The sequence below is a fragment of the Dipodomys spectabilis genome, unplaced genomic scaffold (assembly GCF_019054845.1).
Source record: "Dipodomys spectabilis isolate Male_0828 unplaced genomic scaffold, ASM1905484v1 ptg000234l, whole genome shotgun sequence".
Taxonomy (NCBI): Eukaryota; Metazoa; Chordata; class Mammalia; order Rodentia; family Heteromyidae; genus Dipodomys; species Dipodomys spectabilis.
The window spans coordinates 7092157-7104573 of NW_024870911.1; the positions used below are offsets into that span (position 1 = coordinate 7092157).

General features: G+C 33.7%; 1 protein-coding gene across 1 annotated transcript in view; it reads left to right on the forward strand.

Annotated features, from left to right (window-relative positions):
* The window catches only part of Zfc3h1 (zinc finger C3H1-type containing), a 58550-nt gene that overhangs the window by 26166 nt on the left and 19967 nt on the right, over positions 1-12417 (forward strand). Inside the window, exons 8-20 of the mRNA XM_042698628.1 lie at positions 924-1133; positions 1325-1489; positions 2328-2465; positions 3528-3649; positions 4034-4183; positions 6064-6238; positions 6501-6632; positions 7299-7841; positions 7938-8047; positions 9083-9214; positions 9316-9437; positions 10381-10482; positions 11949-12068. Of these exons, the coding sequence (XP_042554562.1) occupies positions 924-1133; positions 1325-1489; positions 2328-2465; positions 3528-3649; positions 4034-4183; positions 6064-6238; positions 6501-6632; positions 7299-7841; positions 7938-8047; positions 9083-9214; positions 9316-9437; positions 10381-10482; positions 11949-12068 (2221 nt within the window). The remainder of the gene's footprint in view (positions 1-923; positions 1134-1324; positions 1490-2327; positions 2466-3527; positions 3650-4033; positions 4184-6063; positions 6239-6500; positions 6633-7298; positions 7842-7937; positions 8048-9082; positions 9215-9315; positions 9438-10380; positions 10483-11948; positions 12069-12417) is intronic.

Here is a 12417-nt window from a genome sequence, read left to right on the forward strand (position 1 = left end):
GAAATTTTTTTCCCCTATTCCTGGGGCTTGAACTCTGGGCCTGGGTACTGTCCCTGAGCTTCTTTGTTCAAGGCTAATGCTCTACCACTTGTGCCACAGTGCCATTTGGGGCCTTTTCTGAGTAGTTTGCTGGCAATAAGAGTCACATGTCCTGCCTGAGCTGGCTTTGAACTGCAATCCTTAGATCTCAGCTTCCTGTGTAGCTAGGATTACAGGCGTGAGCCACCAGCGCCCAGCTACCTTTCTATTTAATATTTCCTAGGTAGATGCTCTAGTCTTCATAGTCAGCTTTAGGAAGGGGGAATATTAGAGCAGAGAGTAAAGGAGAAAATGATAGGTTTTCTTTATTTCTTTTGGAAAATGAGCACTGAAATAGCTAAAATGCCAAGGAAAATTCTGGAAAACAAAACTTTTTGGAGAGCAAACGCATATCCTAACTCAAAAGATTTGTGTAAAGTTGGTTTCCTTTAGAGATAATCTCCAAGAAGTCATTTTGTAAGGATTTAAGGTAGTAGTGGTTTTCTACTTTACATTTAAGATATTCTAGAACTATTTCAGCTTCTCCTTAGATGTTTATTTTAATAATTGAATCTATAAAACAATCTAAAATTCCTTCATATTGAGGAATGACCATAGAATTTGTTTCTTTTGGAATGTTAAATGTACATAAGAACGGAGCACCCAAGTTTATGCAACTATCTTGAAGTTCATAAATTTTAAAGTTTTTTTTCCTCTTCCAAAAGTAACATTTCATAGTTAAATACTGAATTCTAGTTTAATTTTGATGTATTCTTAGTTCAGTATACTTACAAGTAGAATAACAATCTAAAGTTTACTTTTCTCTAATTTAGTATTGTTTCAGAGATAAACATTTGGAGTTGAAAAATTTACATTTTTAATTATTATTTCTTTTTTAAATATAGTCGATACCACCTTTGAGCCAACCTTATGTGGAAGGCTTATGTAGTTCTCTAGATCCTCTACCTCCTCTACCACCTTTGCCACCCCTCCCACCTGAAGATCCAGAGCAGCCTCCAAAACCACCTTTTGCAGATGAAGAAGAGGAAGAAGAAATGCTTCTTCGAGAAGAACTACTTAAATCTCTAGCAAGTAAAAGAGCTTTTAAGCCAGAGGTAATTTAGGTGCATGGCCCTCTAGGTGGTGCTCTTGAGCTGTTTTAGGCTACTACTTTAATCTGGGTATTTGGGATGTATTGATCATTTCAGCAAATTAAGGCTAAGTCTAAAATGGATTTGCTCAAGATTTTTAAAAAATGACAAAATTTCATTTGAAAATGGTTTATATCTATCTTTTCTTTATTTAGGAAACATCCAGTAATAGTGACCCACCTTCACCTCCAGTTCTGAACAGTTCACAGCCTGTGCCAAGAAGCAATCTATCCATAGTCAGTATTAATACAGTATCTCAACCTCGGATACAGAATCCAAAGTTTCACAGAGGACCTCGTCTTCCACGAACTGTAATCTCGGTAAAAACAAATACAAAATTTAGTACTCTTGTATTTTAAAAGCTTATGGAAGATTTTTGTGAAGTATTCCTGTCTTGTTCTGCACCTTGAAGTTTGTGTAAACAGATACATTTATATAGAAATAAAAATGTAGAAGTTTAAATTTATTTAAAAAAAAGCAGTATCTTCACTTGAAAACTGGTAGAATTTGGCAGTAGTGTTTGGAGAAATTTTCTTCCCATTTCCTTAGCTTTTTTTTTTTTGTTTGTTTGTTTTTTAAACAGGAATTGGTCCATTCAGATTTGCTATTTTTCTGGCCAATATTAACAAATGTTATATTTTTTATTTCTCTCGTTGTTTTATAGCTTGTTCATACTTTCAACCATTGTCTGTACTATAGTAGAAGAATTGGTGGTTATTATTGAAGAGTTTAGAGTGATAACTTATGGTTTTTAAAGAAAAATAGAGCAGAGTTAAATTGAAATCTTGTCTTTGTTAGATAAACTAACAGCTTATTTATACATGGTGGTGTAACCATAAAAACTGCAATGTTTTGAAGTTTTGTTGATTATTATGTAGAATTACTCAGGCTAGTTTTTTTCTTCAGTATATAAAGTTAATATCAATTCATATGAAGACAAAGTGAAATTAATGAGGAAGGTGATCATGGTAATATCTGGAAAGATTTTAAGGATATAGAATGCTCTTCTATGTTTGTTTGTAATCTATACCGGCATACTGGGACATAATAAGAACATAACTTGCCTAAGGGCACATACCTGATTGTTGTAGAACCATGAAAAGAATAGGCATATTGTCTATTTTGTTACCTTTACTAACAAACATATTCTTCTTACAGCTTCCAAAACATAAATCAGTTGTTGTAACACTAAATGATTCAGATGACAGTGAATCCGATGGAGAGGCTTCCAAGTCTACAAATAGTGTTTTTGGTGGATTAGAGTCCATGATTAAAGAAGCAAGACGAACTGCTGAGGTAATTTCCATAATGAAAGTGACCTGTTGACAATCATTAAAGTTTATTTTTTTTCCTGAGAAGTAGATACTAGAGTTAGTAGGTTGTTTTTCTTTGTAAGACAGGGTCTCATTTTATAGTCCACGCTTTATCTTCTACCTCCAAGGTGCTGGGATTTCAGACTGTACCAACACTAACATCACACCTAATTGAATTAGAGACCTTTTTTTATTTTTTTTGACGGTCGTGGGGGCTGAACTCTGGGCCTGGGTGTTGTCCCTCAGCTCTTCAGCTCATAGCCAGCACCCTACCACTTGAGCCACAGCACCACTTCCGTCTTTTTTCTGCATATTTGGTGCTGAGGAATCGAACCCAGGGCCTCATGCATGCAAGGCAAGCACTGTACCACTGAGCCCACTTCCATAAGTCAGATCATGTGTATAAAGCTTTTTTGATCAGTATCACCTCTTTCCTTGTTTTCCCCTTCCCGCTTCTCCCCCATCTTTGTCCTCAACTTGGATAGCTTTTTTTTTTTTACAGAATGTTCGTTGATTATAACGTCTACGTTTGCTCACCCTTCCTCCATTTGAGTTAGACTTTTATAATAGAGATTTGTGGGGAAAAATTTAGTACTATATGCAATGAAATATGTATACATTTAGATGCATTTTTTTACTGTTAGAAATTCCCTTTATATGTGTTTTCAAGTAACTAGTGTCTTCAGAATAATAAAATGGATGTCTTTATTCTCCTGTGTATAAGTTATGTAGCTGTAGGTAGGGTTGTTTGGAACTGTATTATGTTTAAAAAGTTTTTATTAAGACATAAGATTTAAGTACAAATATATATCTTTTGTGTAATTATTGCTTACATGATTTATTTCAGTGATTTTTAAACAATATGTCTTGACTATTCAGTGAATTTTATAATTAATTAGGTAGCTAATAGCCAGTCTTGTTATAAGAAAAATAGGAATGGTGAAGTTACTCAATTATTAGTATACATTGGATCATAATGTAAAATAAAAATCCTAGTGTTGACTTTTTAAAGCTGTTAATCTGGTTACTTTCAAATATTTTTTAGCAAGCTTCAAAACCCAAAGTACCTCCAAAATCTGAAAAAGAAAATGATCCCTTGCGTACACCTGAAGCGTTACCTGAAGAAAAGAAGATTGAATATAGATTATTAAAGGAAGAGATTGCCAAGTAAGTGACATTTAATGTAATTTACTTTAGAAGTAGGTGTTTTTACCAAACATTGTTTTGTCTATATAAAAGTAATTATCATTAGTGGATGAGTGAATGGTGGTAATTTTATCCTAGATAAAGAATTCATGTTTTTATAACATGTCAGAGGAGGAGCCCTCACATAGAATGTTAATCTCTGTGGACTACAGTGGGCACTGATCTAGAGAACTAGCTTGGGAAAAAATAAAAGCACTTAAGAACTGGACTGTTAGCTTTTCTAACTAACTTAGTTATATCAGTTATTGCTCTAGTCAATATGGTTAATATATTTTATAAAATAGAATATATAGAGAAAACTGTTTCAATTATTCTTTGTTGTAATGCATCTATCTCTTATTTTAGTCGTGAGAAACAGCGTTTGGTTAAATCAGATCAGCTGAAGACAAATTCATCATCCCCAGCAAACTCTGATGTGGAACTTGATGGGATTGGCAGAATAGCAATGGTTACTAAGCAGGTTGCAGATGCTGAAGCGAAACTTAAAAAACACAGGTCAGCTTCATCTGATTAAATATGTCCTGTATCTAATTGTTCCTATATTAGGATATATTTTATTAATATATACAAATAATACAAGTTCATACACTGGATAGAACTATAGCAAGCTTTCATTTTGTTGGATTATACATTTTTATAAAGTAGTAGAATTAATGTTTTAAGTAAAAATATCAAGCCCTCAAAGGAAACTTTTGCACTTTAGCTTAATACATGGCTATCCATTGCTATAAACTAATACAGACATCTTCTTGGAATTTCCTTTAAAAGCTTTTTTTTTTTTTCTTTTTTCTTTAAAGATTTTTTTTTTCCTTTTTTTAAAAATTTTGTGCCAAGCCAGGCACAAGGGTAGTGCTTTACCACTTGAGCCACAAAACCACTTCTGGTTTTCTGGTGGTTTATTAGAAATAAGAGGCTCACAGACTCTCCTGCCCGGGCTGGCTTTGAACCACTCTCCTCAGATCTCAGCCTCCTGAGTAGCTAGGATTACAGGTGTGAGCTATCGACACCCAGCATGAATTAACTCTTACTACTGAAAAATATTATTAGTATTCTAATAGTTTGATGATTTTTAAAATAAGTTCTAAAAGTTTATTCATCTGTACTTAACTTAGGGAAAGCAATAGGTGTTTTTACAACTTCATTCTGACACAAGACACCTTGGTAATTTTTATCAAAAGAATGAAAAAGAATGTAACTTAGGATTTCTTTTATTATAGGATAACAGATATATCAAGAAAGCAGTAATTGTAAAGTCTTAATTATATATACGTGTATGTTCTGATTTTCATTTTTAAAGAAGAAATTAAATGTTAAGTGTTATGAACAAAATGAAATGTATTTTATTTTTTTATTTTTTATATTTTTTTGGGTCCGGTCGTGGGGCCTGAACTCTGGGCTTGGGCGCTGTTCCTCAGCTCTTCAGCTCAAGGCTAGCGCTCTACCACTTGAGCCACAGCACCACTTCCGGCTTTTTTCTTTTTGCTTATGTGGTGCTGAGGAATCGAACCCAGGGCCTCAGGCATGCAAGGCAAGCGCTCTACCACTGAGCCATCTTCCCAGCCCCATGAAATACATTTTAGAAGCTTACAAATTAATCAGTGTTGATAATTATGCCAAATACTATATTTTATTAATATTGCAGCTAAGATTTAGTTGCATCATTTCATGTACTACTAAAAGAAAAAAGCTGCTAATTCAAAAAGTATTTTTAAAACTTCTTGTAACTCTCACCTCATTCTATCATACAGTTTATCTTTATGATTCTATTATTAGTCTTTGAGACTGTTGAATCTGGCATATTTTCATGGTGATGCTTCATTTTTATTATTGGTATTATTTATTATTATTATTTGTTACTGATGATTATTCATATCCATAAATTTGTCTTTTTGTTTTGTTTGGAATTCTCAGTTCTGAACTTTAGTATATCCATTTAAAAATTAGAACTGGTTTTACTGTCTGTCTATTTTGGATAGACTGAGTTAAATGTAAGTTAAATCAAATACTATTAGATGTTTATATATTGAGAGTATTATGAATTAAACTTGAACATAGCAACTTTATCATTCCTCATTCGGGGTCCATGTAGGATCAGATTCAGTTAACTGGCAATTATTATAATTTTTTTTTTTACTGTAATTCCCATTAACTTAAGCTCCAGTGATTTTTTTTTTTAAAGATTAGACCAACATAAAATGAAAAACTGTTATTTGAAAACCTGTTTGATTAACAACAAAAATCGTCCTTTTAATTTTTCACTTCCATTATATAGATAATAATTTCTTAAGTGCACGATTATGAAAATGTTTTATTCTGAAGATGTTAGTCTGTTAGTTTAGAAAACATTAATAAGAATTTTATTATTTCCCACTTAGGATTCTTTTGATAAAAGATGAATCAGTTTTGAAGAATCTAGTACAGCAAGAAGCGAAGAAGAAAGAATCTGTTCGAAATGCTGAAACAAAAATTACAAAACTTACAGAACAACTTCAAGCAACTGAGAAAATCCTCAGTGTTAACAGAATGTTTTTGAAGAAACTTCAGGAACAAGTAATTTTTCTTTTTCTTTTTAAAAAATACGGTAGTTTTATGTCTACTACAAATTTTTATAGTCTAAATTTTTTGTAAGATAAAAATAAAACGCATAAGAAAAGCCATCAAAATATGTATAACCTATAGTTTTTCAGTAAGATACAATGGAATATTTTTATTTTCAATTGATTTACCCTTAAAGCTCTATGTGTGCGAAAAAAAATTTCCTACCTTATAGTTTTCATTTAGATCTTCTGAATTTTGAATTTATGTTTTTCAGATTCACAAAGTTCAACAACGTGTTACAGTAAAGAAAGCTTTGACTCTGAAATATGGAGAAGAGCTTGCTCGAGCAAAGGCAGTAGCTAGTAAGGAAATAGGAAAACGTAAACTTGAACAAGAGCGCCTTGGTGTAAGTTTTTTGTAGAAATATTTTTGGAATGAAGAGGTATGCTATTTCTGAGGCTGAGAGATTATATAATGTGACTAAAACCTTTTTTCTTGCAAATTCAAAGAAAATTAAGAATAAAGCTTTGTTTTTAAGTGACATACCCATTTTTGGGTGCTTACTCTAATTTTGTCTCCACTGTAGCTTTTTATAGGCCAATAGTAAAAACTATTAGAGATTTATGTTAAATTCTGTTTCAATCTACTTAATAATTTAGTTTTGTTTTTTAATTTTATATGTATTTAAGTATTTGTACAAAATGGTTTCAATTCCACAAATCAGATTATAAATACAACACATGGATTTCAGTATCACCTTTTCCATCATTCTTTTTTTTTTTTTTTTTTTGGGTCCGGTCGTCCCTCAGCTCTTCAGCTCAAGGCTAGCGCTCTACCACTTGAGCTATAGCGCCACTTCTGGCCTTTTTTCTTATGTGGTGCTGGGGAATTGAACCCAGGGCCTCATGCATGGAAGGCAAGTGCCTTACCACTGAGCCATCTTCCCAGCCCCTTTTTCCATCATTCTTAAGTTTTGTAATGTTGGCATTGTATTAATTATAGGAATAGCAGTTATTTTACTTAAAAACTGTTGGTGAAATCAAAGTTTTTAAAGTATGTTTTTCTTTCCTAGCCAAACAAAGTGATGAGACTGGATAATTCCCCAATATCAAGTCCAAGAAAGCATTCAGCAGAACTAATTGCTATGGAAAAAAGACGATTACAAAAGCTTGAATATGAATATGCCCTGAAAATTCAAAAATTGAAAGAAGCACGAGCCCTTAAAGCAAAGGAACAACAAAATATTCCTCCAGTTGTGGAAGAAGAACCTGAATTTTCTTTACCTCAACCCTCTCTTCACGATCTGACTCAAGATAAATTAACCCTAGACACAGAAGAAAATGATGCTGATGATGAAATTTTGTCTGGTTCAAACAGAGAACGAAGAAGATCCTTCTTAGAATCTAATGCTTTTACTAAGCCTAATCTTAAGCACACTGATACACCAAACAAAGAGTGCATAAACAAACTTAGTAAAAGTACTGTAGAAAAGCCAGAACTTTTTCTAGGGTTAAAAATTGGTGAGCTGCAAAAGTTGTATTCAAAAGCTGACAGCTTAAAACAGTTGATTTTAAAAACCACCTCAGGCACTACAGAAAAGATTTTACATGGTCAAGTAAGTACACATTTTTACAGTTTTTTCAATTTCTAGAATTTACTTAAGCCTTTTTTGCCTTATGGAATGATTATGTTTTTGTTTTTTGTTTTATAGGAGATTTCTGTGGATGTGGATTTTGTCACAGCACAGAGTAAAACAACAGAAGTGAAACCATGTCCTTTTAGACCCTATCATAGCCCTCTTCTAGTTTTTAAGTCCTACAGGTATAAAAGAAAGATTCAAATGGTTTGATTTTCAGATTACTTGTTCTTCTTTTTTGGCAGTGGTAGGGTTTGAGCTCAGTGCTTCATGCATGCTCTACTACTTGCCTCATGCCTCTACGCTACTTTTTACTTGTTATTTTGGAGATGGAGGCTAGTAAACTTTTCTACTGTGGCTGGCCTTGAGTTGTGATCTTCCAGGATCTTAGCTTCCTGATTAGCTAGGATTATTATAGGTGTTAGTCATTGTTACCTGTCTCTCTTTACTTTTTAATGTTTTACTTTGAATATTTGATGAGAGTGAGAAAAAGCAATTGAATCATGGCCACTTGGTATCTTGTTACTGTACTGAAACCATATCAGGAAGTAATGTGTAGCTTGCTCTTAGGCTTGTCAATTTTTATCCTATGCTGCTGACAGAGTGAGTTATAGATTTCTGATAGAGATTTTAGGAAAAAATAAATGGAGTATTTAAATTTTGAGTTAATTTTATTTTTGGTATGCAGAGCACATTAACATGCCTTCAATTAGATGGTTGTACAGAGTTGTCTTGTCCTGCAATTTTTTCAGAATGCTAGAAGTTGCAAGACTATTTCATGAAAGAAATGATAAATCATTAACTAGATAGTATGTAACTTTTTCCTAGTTCATTTTCATGTCACCTAGAATGTATACCCAAAAGTACCAATATTAACATCATGTGGTAAAAACAACACTACTTTTAGAATATGGCTTTAAAAAAAAAATCTTTTTTGTTTGTTTGAAATAGTCTCAATGGCCAGCCTAAAAACTGTGAGCCGCCTTCTTCAACTTATGAGTGTTAGAATTACTGACATGTGCCTGCCACCAGGTTTCTATTTCAGATCTCTTCCCAATATAGCTTATTCCTATCATTTAATATTCCATGTGTTTCTAGAAGTAATTTGGGTATATAGGTAAATAGCTTAAAGTTTTAACTGAAAAAGGAAAATTAAAGAAATTTTTTTTTTCCTGAACAATGATTATGGAGCTTAATGTGTCTGTCCATTCTTTTTTTAGATTTAGTCCATATTATCGGACCAAGGAAAAACTTCCCCTAAGCTCAGTGTCTTATAGTAATATGATTGAACCAGATCAGTGTTTCTGCCGTTTTGACTTAACAGGAACATGTAATGATGATGATTGTCAGTGGTGAGTAATATTTATTTATGAATATAATTTAAAAGAACATCTTGGTTGCTTATTTTTAATATGTACATCATTATCTTTTTTGTGTTGTCATTTTATTTTAGGCAGCATATACAAGACTATACACTTAGCCGAAAACAACTATTCCAGGACATTCTGTCATATAATCTGTCTCTGATTGGTTGTTCAGAGACAAGCACAGATGAAGAAATTGCTTCTGCAGCAGGTTTTTAAAAACTTTCTGTTCTCCTCTAAGTGAAAAGTGAGAATTTAGATGATTAAAAAAATGAACATGCAGTTATTGATGACATTTTTTTATAATTAAATATATTCACCTATGACATTTTTACCTGGATCTGTTATGTCAAATATAGTAATCACTGACCACACATTGCTCTTTAAATTTAAATTTACTAATCTCACTAGATACATTTTGTGTGTTTAGAAGCTAGGCGTGGCAAGCGCTTACCAGTATGAAAGCAGAGGTTTAAAACATTTCCATCAATTCAGAAAGTTCTTTGGACAAATCTGTCTCACCTAAGTAGTTTATTTAGAAAACAGTCTATTTGTGAAGACATTTTAACTGATGATTTAAACATGAACCTCTGTTATTTAGCTTTCAAAAACAGGAGGGCTGGAAGTTAATATGGCTGTACTTTTCTAATTAAAAAAACAAACATAGTAGTTCAGGGGATTTCATTGTAACAGTTCCATAGATGTGTAAAGTGTACCCCCTAAGTTTAGTCCATCTTCCCTTCTCCCCCACTTAATCATCCTCAAATTCAGTAATGAATAGAAAGGGCTTTATAAACTTTGATGTGCAAACTGTAGATTACTATCAGATATTGTAAGAATGAATTGTTAAGCTTTTCCCCAGATTTCAGTTGCAAATAATACATCTGAAACAATTTTTTTGGAAGTAGTTAATATTTACTAAATTTACTATTACTACAATCCAGAGAGATTACAGTCCCTGAATGATGATAATGATTCTATTTTGTCATTCTTAGTTTAGGACTTCAACTTTTACTTAATTATTTACTTTATTCTAGTGTCTTCCAATTTAGGTTTGTTGTATGATGTGATAGAAAGGATTTGCCATAGTAGTTAAGATAATGTAGGCCTTGCTATTGGCTTTTTAAAAAATGAAGATACTGCTTTTATTTTAGAAAAATATGTTGAGAAACTTTTTGGAGTAAACAAAGATCGAATGTCAATGGACCAGATGGCTGTTCTCCTTGTTAGCAATATCAATGAAAGTAAAGGTCATAGTAAGTATATGTATGTGTGTGTATGTGTGTGCGTGCGTGTGCGTGCGTGTGCATGTGTGTGTATGTGTGAGTGTGTGTCTTAAAAAAGACCTTTTAAGCTGGGTGTTTGGTGGCTCACACCTGTAATCCTAGCTATTCAAGAGGCTGAGATCTGAGGATCTCTGTTCAAAGCCAGCCGGGGCAGGAAAGTCTGAGACTTTCCAATAAACCACTCAGGAAACTGGAAGTGGTGCTGTGACTCAAGTAGTAGAGTGCTAGCCTTGAGCTGAATTGGTGAGGGACAGTGCCCAGGCCCAGAGTTCAAGCCCCACGAACACACACACACAGACACACAAAAAGACCTTTTAGTTTCTGTATGACAGCAAACCTTTAGATAGTATTTTTTTTAAATGTATTAGCTTAAGTCAATTATATGGAAAGGGGGATTTCCACATATTTTAATCAATTTTATCCCCTCTATCCACTCCTTGCATCCTTCCCTCTAAGAAATAACATCCCCACCAGATTTCCTTGTTCTGTTTACATAGTTGCAAATTGTCTATTTTGACAATATTCAGTTGTTTTTTTTTTTTTTTGGGTCCGGTCATGGGGCTTGAACTCTGGGCCTGAGCGCTGTCCCTCAGCTCTTCAGCTCAAGGCTAGCACTCTACAACTTGAGCCACAGCGCCACTTCCGGCTTTTTTCTTTTTGATTATGTGGTGCTGAGGAATCGAACCCAGGGCCTCATGCCTGCAAGGCAAGTGCTCTACCACTGAGCCACCTTCCCAGCCCAATATTCAGTTTTCTTTATCTTCCTCCCCCTCCATATACACACCTATCTCTAGCTAGTCCCTACGTACCACAGTCTATTTCTCTTTCTTGCCATCCCTGTATTTATTATCAGCTTTTGTTGACTTCTCTATGCTGTCCTCATATATACTTAAAATGTTTTAACATATTATTCACCTTTTAAAAAAATTTTCCTCTTTTTCTTATTGAATATAGTCTCTTACCTTGATTGATAGTCTGTTTAACTTTTTTTTCTTTTTCTTTTTTTTTTTTTTTTTTGGTTTTTGTTTTTTTGTTTTTTTGTGTCAGTCCTGGGGCTTGAACTCAGGGTCTGGGCACTATCCCTGGGCTTTTTGGTCAAGGCTAGTGTTCTACCACCTGAGGTACAGCTTCACTTTTGGCCTTTTTGTGGTGAATTGGAGATAAGAGTCTTAAGGACTTTGGTGTCCTGGCTGTCTTTGAACTGTGATTCTCAGACCTCAGCTTCCTTAGTAGCTAAGGTGACTTGTGTGAACTAGTGGTGCCCAGTTTATATGTTTAACTTTTTATGTAATGATATATATGGATATTTAGACAGAGTCTTCTTCATATAAAAACGTTGTTTTTGTCTTAAATGTAGTATTTTTCAAGTATTTTTTTATTAGTCCTCAAAACAAAACTAGTTCTATCAATTAACAGTTTTCTCCTGTTCACTGTAGCACCTCCATTTACAACCTACAAAGATAAAAGGAAATGGAAGCCAAGGTTTTGGAGGAAACCCATTTCAGAGAATGGCTTCAGTAGTGATGAGGAACAGTCTACAGGACCAATTAAGTATGGTACGAAGTTACTTAGTTTAGAATCCAGAATTGTTAAATTGTGATGTTCCATTTTTGTCTGTAAACACTGCTAATCTACTAGCCTGAAACCTGACATCATTGGTGGTTTTTATTTTCTGCAACGTGATACCTTTGGTGTTTGCAGTTCAGTTATTCATGATGCAGATGTTATCCTGACATTGAGGGATGTTTTGTGTTTTTGGTCTCTGCCTAGTAGATGGGAGAAAAAACATTCCTTATTGAAACTGACTGCTTAATGTATTTCTAAGCATACTTAAAGTGTGATGAACCTAACAGTACTGATGTCCTTTGAGAGCTACTGCTTGGCCAGTGTCCTCCTTGAGGGCAA